This window comes from Cinclus cinclus, chromosome 8 (assembly GCF_963662255.1).
Source record: "Cinclus cinclus chromosome 8, bCinCin1.1, whole genome shotgun sequence".
Lineage (NCBI taxonomy): Eukaryota > Metazoa > Chordata > Aves > Passeriformes > Cinclidae > Cinclus > Cinclus cinclus.
Genome location: NC_085053.1, coordinates 21347660 through 21365387, shown reverse-complemented (window position 1 = coordinate 21365387; position 17728 = coordinate 21347660). Strand labels below are relative to the sequence as shown.

The window sequence follows — 17728 nt, the reverse complement described above, 5'->3', positions numbered from 1 at the left end:
GGTTGTAACCACTGTAATTACTTGTTTAAAAAAAATGCAAATTTGGACTTTGGGTGGATATTAAGGTTGTCTTGTGGTGATGATACTTTTTTTGTGTCTAGTCTTTTTTCCTTTTTTCCCTCTGTTACTTATATTCATCATTCCATGGTATTTCTAATGGTGTTTTGTAAAATGTCAGTTAGCTTAAAAGAAGTAATCATAAAGTTATTTTGGGTTGAAAAGATGAGTGGAGTGATGTCTGTCAGTGGCTTCAGTTGCACTTGCTGATTTTAAGACATTGTTTTAATGAAGTTCTTGTTTGATACCGTCAACATATTAGTTGATAAATTGTATAGGTTCTTTTAAACTAGAAAAAGATCATAAGTGTATCTGCATTTCTGGTTTGATGTTCCTATCACCTGGAGTGGTTTTTTTTTTTACTGCAGAACTGGGCTGTACTCTAAAGTTGATGATGTCCCAAGCTCTGATGGTTCTCACTGTCCTGAAATCTCACAGCTCAGTGTTGATGCTGCCTTAAATCTGAGCTAGCATGTCTCTCAGGATGTATCTGAATACACAGGCTGAGTCATGACTTCAGTATAACCAAGTCAGGAAACCCCTCTGTTTTCCTGTAGGGAAGCAGGATTCATGAAGTCTGAGTGCTGATTCCTTAGAAGAATTTCCTTTAACGTGTATTTTTCTTTTATGTACTCTTTCAGCACTGCCAAGGTGTATAGCAGCTTGTGCCCTGGCAGTCACAGCCAGGCTCCCTCCACAGTGGCCACAGAGCCAAGTTCTGTGCCGACTTTAATTTCTGCCTGAGATAAAGCTGTTCTCATTACATAATTAAATATTTGTTACTTGCAGTTGTTGGGATCTGGTCAGTATGAAGAGTGGTTACTGTGTCAAGTGATAAAGTGTCAAGTGGAATTGAGATGTGAGTAGATACTGTAGTAAAAGCTTGTTGCGAATCAAAACTGAGGCAGAAGCAGTAATTACCAAAAAACAAGAAAGACCTACAGGTCAAAGCATCAGCTAAGGAAGCTAGAGACACTCAAGGAGCTGGAACAAAGTATAATTTGCCTATAGTAAATGAAAGAAATCAGTATTGCCAGATTTATGGCAGAAAGACTGGATTTACATGGGTTGGATTTGAGTAGATTTTAGTAATACAAACCATAACACTTAAATTTTTCCTGTCTTTGGACTTAAAGTTCATGTCTTCTTGCTTTCTAGACTGTGTTTTGGTGGAAGCCAGATGCTGCTTTGTCAAACATGTAGTCTTTTCTTCTCCACTTTTCTTCTTCCTTCTAACCCTAATGACTTGCTATCGGGCTCATGTTAGGTTGTTCTTCAGTTTGGTGAAAAGTAACTTTTTTGAAAGCAAGTATGTTCTACAGAAGGTCTCACAAAGGTGCACCTTCTGTCATGAAGAGCCCATTTGCTTGTTGGGCAAAGATCCTAGCAAAGGGAAGTGAGTGATCAGCCTATGGCCTGTGCACAGTGATAGGCTTAAAGAGAGATTTTTAATTTTAATAAACTGGTGGTGCAGAAGTAGGTGATTCTCATGAGGTACCTGGACAGCAACTCCCAATGGAGAACCCAAGGATGTGTGTGACTGCTTAAATTTGTTCTGCTCCTGGGCCCTGTGAAATGCAAGGGAAACATTTATGCTTATTCCAGCTTAGGAAGGTTTTCTTGCTTATGCTTTTACTTGCATTTTAAGGTTGGGGGAGGAACAATTTCTTTTTGCCTATGTATTTTAGTAGCCCAAAGGTATGCCCTTACCTTAAATTCCCTAATTTTGCAGATCATATATTCTAAGTAGGACCCACCTCACCTGGAAGGCGCAGAAGTTCCTCAGAGCCTTGTCATGCAAGGCTCACACTGCAAGTACAGTTCTATTTGCCTTTGAATCCAGGCCAGTGGCATAAAGAAATTGTGTCAGCCTTGCTGTGTTTAAGCTATATATTCCTACTGACCTGCAGCTTTGACCTAGTATTCAGTTTCACTGTTTCCCATGCATTTATTGTAATTATTTGATTTTAAAAAAATATATCATATGTCTACTGCTTAGCCCTTTGGGAACTGATGTAGGAAGGATCAGCAGGAGCTGCTGTTCTTCAGTAGCCTCTATACAATCCTCCAACTTCAGTTATTTTCTTAAATCTTGTTCCTCTGAAGTGTTGTCATCCTTTCAGCCTTGGTGATTTTAGGGAACAATTATTTACTAAGGTGAATTTCCATGAAGTAGGAAGCAAAATGAGCTGAAAATTGGAAATTATTAGGGTCGCCAGGTGCAGATTTTTTGTTCTTTCTCCTTCTTCAGCAAAGAAAGCTTTTCCCAAAGCTCGATTAAATCTCTTAAATCACAGTTTAGTCCAGCATAAGAAAAATAAGCTCAAACACCAGATCTGAACTAAGTGACTAAGCCATGTCCCGTTGTGTTGGAATTGAATTGGTTATAGCACACAATAATCTACTTCATTGTCATCCTGGCTTTAACTGTAGCATAAGATGATTACATTGAATGTGTATAATAATAAGGCTTACACTTTGTATATAGCCCTTTAAATATTTTGGCAGACCATAGAAAGAACCTTTACGTGCAAGGCTTGATTAATCCTTTTCCTCTGTGTATAGAACAAGTAGCTGCCAGAGCTCAAGGGTAAAACCTATTAATAATGTCTCTGGCAGTCCCCGCCCTCCTTCACAGTGTATTCTCTTCTGTTCACACCAAACTCCAGGCTTATTATCATTTTGGTCTCTCTCTTTTGCTTTCCCAGTTTATCCATAGCAATCAGGGTATTCTAGCAGAATAGTACCTAGTATAAAAGTGTCTAGTATAAAATATTTGCATGAGCTCTCTGTTTTTCCAGTGACAGGGAAAGAGAAAAGTGGTGGTAGTGTTGTGGGCAGCCTGGCCCCTGCGTTGTTTCCTACAGCTGTTCACACACAGTATGGTAGAGAAGACCCTTAGAGCCAGGTTTAGGGAAGTGCTTTCACGGGCAGCTGTGTCTGCTGTGTTCCCAGGGGGATGCACGTGCATTCAGTGACGTGGCTGCACATCCCCCAGGGAGTACTCTTCTGACTTGGGGTGGGTGAGGAATTACTGTTGTTCTCTTTTTCATATGGGGAAGCTAAAGTAGGATGAAGAAAAACATCTTTTATAGGTTCATGTGATTATAGGTTCATGTGGCTGTGCTGCCATTGGCACCCTTGCATCGAAGTCAAAAGAGATGTTAACATTAAAACATGGCATTGTTGCCAAGAAAATGACTCTTCCTAAAGGGAGGTCACACACTGGCTATTGTAGACCATTACTGACCTTGAGCAAATATTAATCCTGAGTTCTGACTGCTAACCTATACTCTTAATACTGAAGAAAATGATTTAATCTTTGGCTTTCCATTAAAGTTAGTTCCTTTACCAAAAAGTTTTCAGCATGTTTTTGTCAGAAGTAGGTTCAGAGTTTGTGTTATAGTCTCATGGGTATATTAATAACATAATACAACAAAGAAAAATGGCATGTGGTGAAGGTTTAAGTGAAAAATATTTATTATTCAGAAGGCTTTCAAGTAACTTGGGTCACTAGATCAATAAAACATTTTCATTTGAAAATACTTCCCATTTCTGGTGCAGTGTGTCTCTAGCAGCAGCAGCTGTGAGGATTGATGGTGGGTAGTTGTTACCAGAACTGCAGTGTCCTGTCCTCCCTTGCTGGATCCTCAGTGGACCAAAGCAAATCTTGCCCTTCTGTCTTTTTAAATAAGGTTGTTACAAAACTAGAGGAAGGGCAACTAGTGAGGGGATGCCCCTGAGCAGGGAAATGGAGGTCAGGGTCATCCGGGGCTCATGGCATGTGTTGGGAGACACCTCATAGTAGCATATGCTGTGTGAACTCTTGGGGTCCCATTGGTGAGGTGTTCCTCAGCTGGAACGGAGGCAGTCCCACCCAAGGAGCAGCATTGTCCAGTTCCCCTCTGCCCACCCTCGTCTGCCGCCGCTGGGGGGGGATGCCGGCCCCGCCACCGCAGCTCTGCAGCCCAGAGGTGGCAGCATTTCACCGGTGGGCAAAGGAGCCCCGCCATACAGTGGGGACATTCATGTGGCTAAGTGCTTTGGGATCTTTTTTGGCCAAAAGCACTGTGTTTAAAAAAAAAAAAATTAAGGTCATAAGGTGTCTGGGATTTTTGAAGGGCCAGTGTAACAGTGGTCTTTTATTATTAGTGAGTTTACAGCCAAGAGCTGTCCCGTAAATGAGCAATGCGATTTAGGGATTATTTTTTTTTCCTTTAAAAGCAGGAATGCTTGAGACATTAAAGGTGGTCTGGCAGCTTTTGCTGTGAGACTTCTCTTCATGTTGATCTGTGCACTGGCTTTGTATCAACACGAGAGCACCGGTTCTTGCAGACAGGCAGGGGTCAGCACTGTGTTTGAACTGGACCGCACGCTGCTTCATGCAAGAGAACAGTTCATGCTGTGGGGGATAGGAAGAATGTGATAGAGTGTTTGGCTATATGGACTATGTGAGCTACATGCCATTAGTTAGAAAAGATGCAAGTGTGGAATGTATAGTTTGCACTTAGCTTGCTGTTATTTATTTACTTTGGAAGGACGGGGAGGAAGATTAACTAATACCCATGAGCCCACGGTGGATGTAATTCAGGTATCTGTTTAGGAGCCAGGTTAATAGCAGGTATGATTAGATTTTTATTGTGTCATTGCTTGGATTAGTGTTAGAGTACGAACAGCCTGAGGTCCTTGAGCTTATTTAAAGACCTTTATATTTTCCGTCAACAGCTGTATGAAGTTAGGGAAAGGGAGGGATTTCTCTTTCTCAGCTAGTTTATTTGTGAGGTGGTGAGGTTAATGTGGCAATATCCCATGCTTAGTAGAGAGGCTTTTTGGCTTTAAGCATTGTATGTGCTCCCTTCAGATTTATGATTTTGACCCCAGCCTGGCATTATCACACTGTCAGTGGGAGTATGGAGCTGGTTGGAACCTCCAGCTCTTGGTGGTAATCTCTCTTAATTAGTTTACAGTTGTAACAATGGCCCAACTTCTTGCCTTTAAACAAGGAAGTTTGCTCTATCAGTGGTTGATTTCCCTGAGGGAGGAAATCCTGAGGGGGGTTATCAGGGAAAGAAAAGCTCTGGGCTCCACTTTCAAAGCAATGCCATGTATGAAGCATGCATCAATCCTGTTAGTACTGCTTATTATTTCACAATGGCGTGTCAGGAATTACAGGCACAGACTTTTCTAAGGACTCTTGGAGACCTTTATGCATTCTCATCCTGAGTCAGGATTCTGTGGAATTAATGTGCTAATAAAAGCTAATTTTACACATTAAATTGCATTCTTTGAAATTGTTCTTTTAATTGCTGATCTTTCCCTGACTTCTCCACAGATCTCTCCTAGCCTTCTAATTGTCAGCTTTCTGCCAGGGAGCCCTCCATGCCTCATCATTAGGACTAAAATCTGCCATCAGTTAACACTCAGTGCTTATAACTGGGAGCAGCCCCCTCCCTTGCATGGGAGCACAGACAGTAATAGACACTATAGTGGCAGTACCAAAGGGAGTTTGACTGTGTATTTTAATGACTTGTGCTTGATTACATTTGCTAGATTGAACTAAAGTTCATTTAGTAATTGGTATGATTCTTAGAGGGTACACATTTGACATTCCTCCCTCATTAAAGAGCTCCAACAATGGCTGTTGCAACTTTCATCTCAAGGGTGACCCTCTCAGATACATATCCCGTCTTTTCCTTTTGATAAACCACCCAACCCGGCATTCATTAGCACTTAACCATCTGCAGCCAGCCCCTCCTAGTACCTTCTCTCTTGCTTTGATGATATAATTAAAAGCCTTCTGTATTATCTCCCTCGAAGCAATAAGTCTAGGTGTGTCAGCTCCTGCATTGTTTGTTATTCGATTCTCTGTATCAGCTGTTCTTTCGACAGGCTCATTTTTCATATGTTGTAAAGATTAGCTGATGGGGTGGGAGATCAGAGGCATGAGACGGGAGTGTGGCTCTCAATATTAGTAACCAGATGCTCATTTGAAATGGTGATGGGGTTTGTTGTTATCTGTTAGATTATTTGGCTCCTTTGCTTTTTACCTGAAGATAAACTGGTTTAGGCACTAGTCAGTGAAAATGAGCATCATCTTTAGTGGCTTGTTATGATAGAGGGCTCTTATCAATCTGGTTTAGTGTGGCTATTCTCTCCTTGAGCCTGGTTTGCAGAATTCACAGCTTTGTTTATGCATGTGCCCAAACTTGCCTGTTTGACCTTTGAAGCTGTGATTATAATATTAATCTATGGGACTATTCTGTTGCAAATCACTTAGGTGGTCTGTATTTCAGAGGATTTCATTGTGGGACCTCCCTCTTGTCCAGCATGATGTTCCATTATTGTTAGTATATTCTACACTGAAAGCTAACTCAGACTGGTGTTTCAGTAAATCTTGAGGTCGGGCTCCTTTTTGTGGTGGGGGGGGGGGTTGTGTGTGATGGAGGAGCTGGGATAATACTGTGCTACTATTTGTCCACTTGCACTGATTTTGTGCAACTTTATAACAAGTTGCTTAGCTACAGAAAAACTTGGTACAATGCCTGCATGCAGATACAAACTTCAGCCCACAAATCCTCAGTGTCCTGTGGTGTAGCTAAAGAGCATTATTCCAGTTTGCAGGTGGGGAGACTGCATGTGTCAGAGCCACACAGACACTGGCGACAGAAACAGCATTTACTGGGAAATTCCTGTTTTACACCATTGCTTGATGCCTAGCCCCTGCAGGCTTCTTCTGCCTGGTGTTTAAGGGAGGGGGGTGTGTATGAAAGATCTTAAATAGGAAGAGAAAAAGGTGGCATTCTGTCACTAAAGAAATTTTGTCTTGTTCGTCATCTTCAGGTTAAGAATTGTATTTTTTTAATCCCATTTTTTGTCTCTACTTCCTATGTTCTATCTGTTTCTAAATTTTTACATGTTTATTGCCTTGTTCCATTGATTTGTTAATTTCCCCAGCAAACTATTATATTCATTACATAAATACAAAGGAACCCTTCTTAGAGCAGATAGGAAATTTCTCCCTTTCATGCATACACAAAATGTGGAAACTATTCTCAGGATGCAGAGCAGGAGGGAATCTGCTGACTTCCAACTTCAAGATCTCATTAAAATTAGTGGATTCCCTATCCTCTTTGCATAAGGAACATTGCTATTTGGGCTGCCTTCCACAGCAACATCTGGGCCACTGATAACATCAGTACTGGAGCATTGCTAGGTGAGCTCATGTTTTGTTAATGAAGTAATCTACTGAAAGTGCATATATCATTTTCTAGTACCACATACTTCACTGCAAAGTGTTGTACTATTATTATAGGAGCTTTCCTTTGCAAATGGGACTTAAGGAATTTTGTTATAGTCAAAAATATGCGTATCTTGAATGGCATCCTTGAGAAATGCCACATAGGTCATAAAATGCTAAGACTTAAATACTTCGGTAGTTCAAGGCATTAATTGAGAAATGCACTGAAAAATGGCTTACTAGAACACCTGATGTTCTTGGTAGCTTTGGTGTTACTAAATATTTGGTGTGATAGTATTGGTTTACTATTTATATTTATATGCATGCCCAATTTGTGAGTTATCCTTCTGCTGAGCTAACTACATAATAAAAGTGATCATGATCACAAACATCTGACTTGAACATATTCTGGAATAAGCAAACCAAGTTGGATAGAGTACACTGATAAAATATGTTCATTCAAACTTAATTATGAAATCCAGACATCAAAGGAAGAAAAATGAAGACAGAGACAATTTCAGGTGTGGATTGAAATTTCTCTCCTTAATGGCCTCTGACCATGAGTGCACTTATGGATGTCATGAACAGCTCTGCGTAGCCCTTGACTGTTGTTGTGTTTTGGCTTTTTTAATCTGCAAGCTAAATATTTTTGTGGCTTTCTGTTCTGAGAAGTAGTGGCAAATGTTCAGACAGCCAGAATGCTCTCAAACGAGGCCACAGATTTGCGGAAGGGAAAGTAATATTGGCCTAAAATATCTACTTGGTTTGAGATAGGTTCCAAAAAGGATTTCCATTATCCAAGAATAGAGAAAGCATAAAGAGAAGCAATAGAAGCAGTCAGTGAGTCTTTATGATTTAAACTTTGTTCTTAAAATTTTGAAGCTACCAGAAATTCCAGGGGTTCTGAAGTGCTAACCTGATACTGCTCCGAAAGCAAAGACTTCCCTGTTTGGCTTATGATGAATGGGAGTTTTACTGATCTTTCCCATCTTACTGGGCTGGATAGCCAAATGCTTTGTAATTGAGCTGTAGCAATCATTTGTAATGTGTAGTGTAGGAAAGGTGAGCAGACCCCATCTCCTTCTCCTCTTTCCCTCCAGGAAGTGTTGGAGAAACTACAGTAGTGTTGTTGTGTTTGCTAGCAGAACATGCCCAGCCTTGCATATATATTAAGGCAGGCACTTAGCCAGAAGCTTTGAATTATTGTACCCTGACATTACCCACTGTAACTTTTAGCACTCTGGGCCCATTACTTTGGCTTCTTGCCCAGTAATGTGCAATTTCCACTTACATGAGAAGATGTAGCAGGAGTAATGACTCCTTGGAGGAGGTGTTTTCTTTTGCAGCAAATCAGCCCAGGGCTAGCAGGTGTAAGTTTATAGACACAGCCCAATAATGGCAGCCTGAGCTCTTCTGTTCCAGCAGTCCAACAGTAGATGGAAAGGAACAGACCTTTGCTATCCCCTGACCTCATTACAAAGTCAAGTTCTTGTAAGCAGCCATGCAAAAGCTCCATGATTTCCCCTTTTTATTCTTTTCCAGGCACCCCAGAATGCACATAAGAACAGGGCTGATGGATGCCCATCTCTACTGTCTGAAGAAATATGTAGTAGACTTCCTGGTAGAAAACAGGTAAGAAACCAAGCAACACACAATGTGGTAGCAGGCATTTGTATTGACATATGGCTTACAGCAGAGCTTTTAAAGGAATTTTTTTTTCATTAAATTGGCTAACATAAAATAGAAATATAAAAGAAACCAGTTTTCTAAATATTTTAACTATACTAAAAGGAATACCAAGCGTTGTCTGAGTGTCTTACTAGGATCTTCTTGAAAAAACAAAAACAAAACAAAACAACAGCACAAAAAAAAAAAAAAAAAAAAACACACCCCCAAAAAAACCCAATAAAACCAGAATAAGTGAACACTAACATTTTTTTTTATATTATGCATCCCTTCTTTTTTTAGTGTATCTGTTCTTTTTGGCTGCTTGTTTTACCAGGGCTTCCCCATTGTTAGGCTTGTGAATACATTTCTGACCTTTGATTTCCCCCACCACAGTCTGTTTTGGTCTTTGCAATCACCTTCCCTCTGCCCCTTCACATCCACCACCACTGCAGGTGGGCTATCTCTGTCGCATCCTATGTTTTTAGCTTGTGATATTCCTCTGTCAAAACTCTGAGACCACCCACTGAGAGTAAGAAAAACATCCATTTATGGAAGTGGAGAAGGATCTTAGCTATAATATTTCATGAAACAGACAGAAAAAAAACCCTGTTTGTCTTTTAAAAACAAACAAATGAACACTCCCCCTCACAGTAAGTAGTTCAGTTTTGGAATGATGTCCTGTTCCTAGACTTTTTATAGCCCTCTCATGCCTATTACATATACTGAATGCTAACAGAGTTCTCAAGAGTTTTTCTCCCCTTTTAAGTGAGATAAAAGATACAGGGGCTAAGTGTTGTGTTCATAGTACATTTTCTTAGCAGATAAACTGACATGTGAAAAAACATTGAGGGTGGAAGATTTATGTTAGTCTTGACCATATACAAATCTGGTGATACAGCTGGATACATGCTTGAAGGAACTCTTCTAGAATAAGGGTCTGTGAGTGAGTTAAAATTAAGTGGAAAATCTGTGTTAACCCTGAGGGCAATTTCTTACCATGCATAAGAATAAGGCTTATCTGACACTTTGACTGGTACAGGGGGGCATTGTACAATTTGTTTTAATTCCCGCTTGTGTACAGAAACATGTGAAAAGTGAGAAAGTTTCAGGAGCAGCAGATGTTTTATACCTGGAATAAACCATCTATTTCATTTAGGTGGAATTAGATGGTATTTTAGATGGAATTAATTTAGATGGTATTTTAGAAAAGTTGGTGAGGGTTTGGATTTCTCATGCTTCCTGTAGTAGCATGAAGCAGTGTTTACACCTTTCTTTTGTCATAATACAGCGTGTAGGACTCGTTTCTTGAAATCCTAGCACCTAATTTTGCTGGGATTAGACATGTCTGTAGTATTAGATATTTCACACATTTAGCTATTTTCCCCTGGTATTTAATTTGGTTCTGAATTTAGATCTGTGGGACAAGGATGGTCTTTGTCAGATATGTCACTCAGAGAGGCCTCTGAGTGTAAATAGCAGTAACTTCATATTTCAAGGCTTTATGCTATTTCAGTGGAAACTGGTGAGATCTTTGACTCTGTCGGTCAGGATTTTACCTTGTATTAATCAAAGCCAGTAGAGTAAAATTCTTCTGTTGCCCCCAGGTCCCCATAGGAAAAGTCTATGGACTTTTTGCAAGTATGACCAACTGGGTTTTTTTTTTGTTGTTGTTGTTGATGTTTTCTGTAGCGAGGTCATTCTCTGTTTCACTATTTTTTTGAAACTGTGCTGCTTTTCTGTGACACTTCCATGACAAATAGATCATTACAACAGCTAGGCAGTGTTTCTTAAGACCTGATAGCAACATCTGGGTTACTAATGGTAGATAGCTGCTTCATTCTCTTTATTACACAAATGCTGCTTATTCAGTCAATTGAGAGAGTCAATTGCAAGTAATGTGCTTAACTAGCAAATCTGGGGAATGGGACTTTTGCCATGAGGAATAACTTCAGCTTTCAGACTTCTGGCACTGGTGGGCATTTTCAGCTTGTTTTTCTTCTCTGAGGAAGGGGAGGACAGTGCATACCCAAAGATCTTTCCATGTTTGGCAGCAATATGCCAAGACTTTTGAAAGACTCTGGGGAATTTTTTTTTTTTTGCCTCCGAAGTACTAACATCTACATAATTGTTTGGGTTTAAGGATTCTTTTTAATACTTTGGTTTTTAGTCTAGAGAGAACCTACAGTAAGATTTTTGCCTCTCTGCAATTCTGCACCAGGACTGGAGAAGCTCAGATGCCTTGTTTAAGTTGTGCGTGTTTAAAACTAACAGCAGGGACTGAAGGGAACAGTGAAGCTCTTGTATGGTGCCAGGAAGTACTGACACAGTGTACTTCCTCAATATTACAATATTTACATTGTGTTAATATTTTAACAGCGGAGTTTGATGGCAGACAGAACACCTTTTTTCATTGTTTGAAGCTCAGTGAAGCATTTACATTTTTTCAAATGTTTTTTTGACATACAAAAGTTGAAAAGATGTTGCCCAGCACTAAAAAATTCAGATGCTACAACTGGCTTTTGTAGAGGAAAATTATGATTACTTCCAGGTTGAAGCATTATGTGAAAACTGATGTGGTTATCTGTATGGGATCTGTTTCCTCTTCAGTGAGTCCCAGCTTAGCTGCAAAGATATGGGAAGAACAAGCTCTGCCTGGGTGAATCTAGTTTATTTGTAGCTGTACCTATAAGAATAATAGGCATTCAAGTTAATATATATATGTTGTAGGTAAAGTACAAAGTCACAAGCAACTAATATGACATCAGAGAAAAAAAGAATATTAAGTGGCTAAACCTTGGTTCCATCTAAGTATATAAATATTGCTTTAGGATTTAGAAGAACTTTGTTGTGTGGCAACTTTGGAAAAAGGCTGAATATTCAGCTCCAAGATGAAATCATGATACCAAGGTTTTTTTTCATCAGCTTTATCACTGCCTTGCTTTGTGGTACTAGACAGTTCCTTTGATTTTTCTATGCACTTGTTTCCTCTTCTGGGTGGGATTGTTTGGAAAATAATCAGTGTTTCTTTGGCAGCAGTGAGATTCTATGATGAGGGATGTTAGGCAAGGTCAAAATGCTGTTTGTAGCCTGTAACTCAGTTTGTAGTCTTTTAATACATTTTTATGAACTATTTTAAAAGGCCTGAGTTTATGATTATCCTGCCTGAAGTTTTATTGCACTACAGCAAATGAGATTATTGAATTTTAAAAGGCAGAACTTGCTAGTGCCTTTGAATAAAAGTTAGAGGAAACATTCTGTTTATTAGAACACCCTCAAATACGTATGTCCAGACAAAAATAAAAAATACCATGCCTCTAATGTAATTTAAACCTGGGGAATTTATTTTTCAGGAATGAAACTGCTTTTTCTTTCCTCTCCTAGGAGGAAAAAATGCATTTTGGCAATTAAATCTCCATCTATCACTTATCCACTAGTTCAGCACTTCATCCTAGTGAAGTCAAGTGTGCAAGGGTCGTACAATGTCCAAATCTACCAAGTTCGACACTCGTGGTTCCATGCTGGCTTGGGCAACAGCTGAAGAAATTCTTGCCCATAGCAGATTATTTCCTATAGCTGGAATTTGTTCCTTCTCTTCTTTCCATACTTCTGCTTCACCAGGATAGGTTGGTTAAAAAGTGCTCTTTAATTAGTGCCGTGCACTGCCAGCCTCTGCACAGGGGTGCCAGCATGAGATGGGGAGCTCTGCCCTCGGATGAGCATTTCCATCCCTGCATCTGCAGTGGATACCCAACACTGGTGACTTCTGGGTCTGCCCACATGAGATTCACAAGAGGTCACAGACCATACCCTGCCACCATACCCAGCTGGATTTATCCTATCTGAACAGGAACTGTGACCTCAATGTGAACAGCTCTTGTTTGGGCTGAATTTTCTGCTGGTGGTACCTGACCCTGGGGTTTATTTCAGCGGAGGCCTTTGATTCTTCACCAGGTTCTTTTCTTCATCAGGGAAAATAGAGTTGCTGAGGCTGGTCTTGTTAGAGAGTGTGGAGTTGTATCACACCTCCACGTGCAAGGGAAGTCAGTTAAAAATACGAGCTCTCTGTGTTTAGGTGAAAGCTTTCCTTTCCTCAGCATTTTCTCTTTCAGAGCAAAGTCAGCCCGGGGACCTCATAGGTGCTGTGCTTTGTGGCATGGGAAGACAGGCAAGTACAGGCTGTGCGTGCTGCTGGGGCTGTTCTGCCAGCACAGGGAAGGGATAGTTGAAGGTGAACACCTGCACCACATGATGAACTGCACAATATTGCTTTTCTTAAAGCGCTCGTTCGTGCGCTGAGCCAGCAGCGAGGCAGAAGCAGAGGCTGTAGCTGGCTGGGGGCACGGCTCCACCCCACAGCTGGCGGGCCTCACACCCCTGGGGCCCTGCAGTGGCAGCCAGCACAGTAGCCAGTCCCTTTTTTGGCACTCTCCTGAGTGCTAGGTTGGAATCCTGCCTCACCGCTGCATTTGGAGCAGATGGAAGAAGAGAGTCCTTATTCCCTTTCCCCGTGAACTTCGTGTGTAGCAGAGGGCAGGATGTGGGCCCGTGTGAGCCCCGTGTGCTGCACAGACATGTGCTGGTATTTCTTTGCTGTGTGCTGACAATCCCAGCAAGGTTGCTACCAGGAAAAATGTGATCAGAGGGAAATTGCATGGTAGCTTGTGTTCTGTTTTTCTTGAAAATTTCTAAAGCTTTGGCCTGCTGAGGTAAGATACGTAATTTAGAGCATGGCAGCGGGGAGATAGATATAGAGCAACCCCTTTCCTCGTGAATTTTTTACATGGAAAATTCAAACTTGCTTTGGAAATTTAAGTCTTCAAGAGATGTCTCTGCATATCTTGTTATACATTGTATACATCTTGCATACATTTATTTATATATATATATATATATATATATATATATATATATATATATATATATAATGAACTTAATATGCATTTATAATATATGTATGCCTGAATGGCATTGTGCCCAAAGTCAGTTGTGCAGGTACAAGTGGCAACATTTGTTGTATTTGTTAGAATTTTACCATGCTCAGCTGAAACCTATAGGCATACGAAGTCTGTTTTCACCCCTCACTGAGGTAGACCAGAAGGTCCAAAGCCAAATCAAGGCTCCCTAAAGCCAAGCAGTATGTGGTCCTAATCAGTAAGGTCCCCAAAATAATTTTTCTCAGATTTCATCAGTGCAGATCTTGTTGGGAATGTCCTAATCAAACCTTAGTTACAGGTTGAGTGTACAAAAAGCCACATTTAAAGGTACTAACTTTGTAAATTGTAGCACTTGCCAATTAATTAGTGCCACAGCTGAGGCTCCCTGTGCAACTGTTTTGCTTTTCTTTTCCCCACATCCTATGGTACAGCCTCAGTTACATGACTTTATACCTTGTTTGGTGACTTCCCCCCCTCTCTGTGACCATTGCTTTATTTATTGCCTGATATGTTTACTGAAGGAGATACTGTTCAGTGTTGTATATAACTTCTATAGTTCAGGTGATGGCTACCAATCTTCTTCCCTGTTTAAACCATGTTCTGAAGATAAGTTAAATACTTTGTTTTGGAAAGGGGAAAGTAAATACATTCCTCTTGGTGCTCATCACTGATTCTATAATGTCCATTAACTATCTTTTCAGCACCTCTATTATTGAACCAGTGGTTTTCTCCCTTCTGAAACCAGGATACGCAAGAGCTGAGGTTTGAAGCATCTTTGTCTTAAGTATGCTGTTTTTCAATTCTTAACATTATACAGGGAATTCATAATGCTGAAAAAAAATTTCCATTGATGATAGCTGTTGCAGGGTGATAATCAATGGCAACCTGCAGAAATCAGAATTATGTTCTGTATTCAGCACCATCCATAGAATCCTCTGACAGAAGGGAATTTAAAAAAAAATAAAAATCAATTCTTCAGCCATCGTTCATTTGCCTGACATCTTTGCAGTTCTTTTCTCCTCTTGCAGCCCTCTGTCTTGTGCATTTAACACACATGTTCTAACAAATGAGGCAGTCATTCTTCTGCCTCATTACACAAAGGTGATTCATCCCCAGGGCATAGTCCATCTTTGCATTGGGTGAAGAAGGGATTGAGATTGGGGAGAGAGGAAAAGTAGATGTGTTTTTAAGGGTTGTATCATAATGTGAACACACAAGGTCTTAACTGAGGTATAAGCAACATGCTTCTAGCTTTTCTTAATTTGAGTGTCCAAACTATTACCATGATATTCTTGAAGTGTGTGTATGTATATTTATGTATGTGACACTTCTAGAATGAATCAGTGAGTCTACTATGAGTCTTGCTAATGGAGTAGCTGTTATCAGCATAGATTTATCACCTTTCAGGTCAGCCACCAGAAGGAGATGGGGTGCTCTGAACTTCAAAGAATATCCATCTCAGCATTTATAACCTTGGCCTGGAGCATACTCTGTCTCTTTGTGGAACAGTGCATGAGTACTTCAATTGCCTTGCAGAGAAGAGAGAATGGAGTATGCCCAAGGTAGAAGTACTTCTACCTTTTTGAACTAAAAAAACCTAAACCATACAGGTCTCTTCCAAGCATGTGCAAACATGTTTTTTCAGAATTAACCTGGTGTAGTATGGGCACTTTTCCTGTTTACAAATGTAGTGCCCAGACGAAAAGACAAACCTGTGCTGTGCCAAATTCTAATCATGGAAGTGCAAGAGCTTTTCAGCAGAGCAGATGGAATATTTTTAACATGGTCAAAACAAAGGGGGTTTTCCATAATTTTGTTCTTGGAAATAGCTGGGCCATTTTTGATTACACTGTCCAAAAAAATAATCAGCTTGAGGGAAACACCTGGCATGGGTAATTTCAGCCAAAACAGTTACACTCTGGCAAAGTTTACAAACAGATGACGACAGAAACTTAAAATAGGAAATTCTGGGCAACTTTTCTTTAGGCAGCCTAGTTGCACCAACTCTGAATGTTGGTCATTTCAGATTTGGTGGAGGCAGATGCCACTGTGTGTTTGCTCAGATCTGTTCTCCATCTGAGTGTTACATGCACTTTGTGACGTAAGGTCTTCAGACTTCATTTCTACAGACTGTGTAGGCATATGTAAAACAAAATCGACCACACACCTAATTCCTCTTATAAGGACATTTCACAAAGTTTTATGGTGTCCTTCCCCCTTTTCCCCACACCCCTGTTACCTAAAAGAGGTCAAATTTTATTGTGTTTAGTAATGTGTTTTGCAAGTCACCGTTTTGTCCAGAATCTAGCCCTTCTGAAGTTTTGGATGTAGAAAAAGCCACAGTTTCCCACGTGCTGTCACCTGGGAAGTGGTCAGCTCTTCCTGTGGTCAGAAGGACCATGTGTGGTACTAGAAAAGCAGGAATGATGAACAGCAGCACTGTGCTTACTTCAAAAGGTCTGAATTAGCAATTCGCAGTGCCTTATCCTGGGAATGCTGAGCACTAACATCTTGCCTGCTGCCAGGGAAATCCATTTTCCCGGGGGGGTGGGGGGGGGGGATGGGGCGTGTGGAGGCCTCCCCTCAGGGTGCACCCTGTGAGAGTCTGAGCTGTAGCTAAGAAAACAAATCAGCTTTCTGCAGTTCTTCCAGCGCTGGAGAGCTGCCTGCCAGAATGTGCCAGTAGAGAAACTTTTTTCTGAACTGAGCAAATTTGCAGTAAACTTTATAGCCAAAGTCAGTATGATTTGTTTACAAAGTTAAACACTGGGGTTTGAGTTGGGTTTTTTTTTTTTAACTGCTGAAATAAATAAGAGCAAATTGTGTGAGGTCATAGTGCTCTGCCTTTCCAAACTGCTTCAGCTGCAATCCCAGAGCACACTTCTCTGCTCAGCTCCCCTCTGCTGTATCCAGAGAGCCTCTGCTGGGCCAGCACCAGGAGGGGAGAGGAAGGTTTGCTGTCTCAGTGCTGTGTTGGGAGATCTGTGGCCATGAAAAGAGCTGCAGCAGAGCCACCCTTCTCCTCCCTTGATGAAGGGGAGGGCAGTGTGGGATCTTTGGAAACTGGAGGTGCGAGTGACTGTCTCTGGAGCTCCTGCTTGGATGGCTGTGTGCTATGCTGTACACAAAGGCCCCTGCAGGTTTATATTAAGGTGCTGCCCAGACTAAACCAGTGCATTTTTTCTTTTTCCCCTCTAAAATGCCTTTTTATCATTCAGGCTGTCACCTGTGTTTCCTGGCAAGGGCTGCTGGCTGGGGGAGGTCTGGCAGAGCTGAACACCCAGCTTTGGTGGTCTTTGTGTGGCTGCCTGAAAGATGGCTTAAAACAGAACCTGCTCTGTGAATACCTGCGAGTTAACATGTGTCAGCCGTGTGGCTGGAAGGTTTCTCCTTTGCTGTAAAGAGAGATTTTATAATGAATACTTTCCTTGTGATTAAAATGGATAAATAAACAAATAGCTTCTACAGGAAGTATACTGTGTGAAGTCAGGGCAAATAGATTGTAGCTTTTCAAACGAGGAAGAGAAAACAGGGGAAAAACACCCCACAGTCAACCCAACTCAGGCTCCTCCTTAGTGCATTTAATCTATTACAATGTGAAATGGCAATTCATCTTTCCCATTTCCTTTTCTTGTCAAACATATCCAGCTGGTGGAGCTTTCCCTGTTCCTTACTAGAGATGCCAGGATTTAAAATTTGTTGATCTCCTCCTCCAGGGTGTCATTATTGTTATCATCTTTCCATGGTACCAATCAAGCTTACTCCTGAAACCTCAGGGGGAAAAAGCCCTAATGATCCAAACTAGATTTAAACACATGATTTTCAGCAAATG

General features: G+C 40.8%; 1 protein-coding gene across 1 annotated transcript in view; it reads left to right on the top strand.

The window, feature by feature from the left end:
* EIF2B3 (eukaryotic translation initiation factor 2B subunit gamma) overlaps window positions 1–17728 on the top strand; it is a 98973-nt gene that overhangs the window by 41333 nt on the left and 39912 nt on the right. The window contains exon 5 of the mRNA XM_062497006.1: window positions 8837–8926. Coding sequence (XP_062352990.1) covers window positions 8837–8926 — 90 coding nt within the window. The remainder of the gene's footprint in view (window positions 1–8836; window positions 8927–17728) is intronic.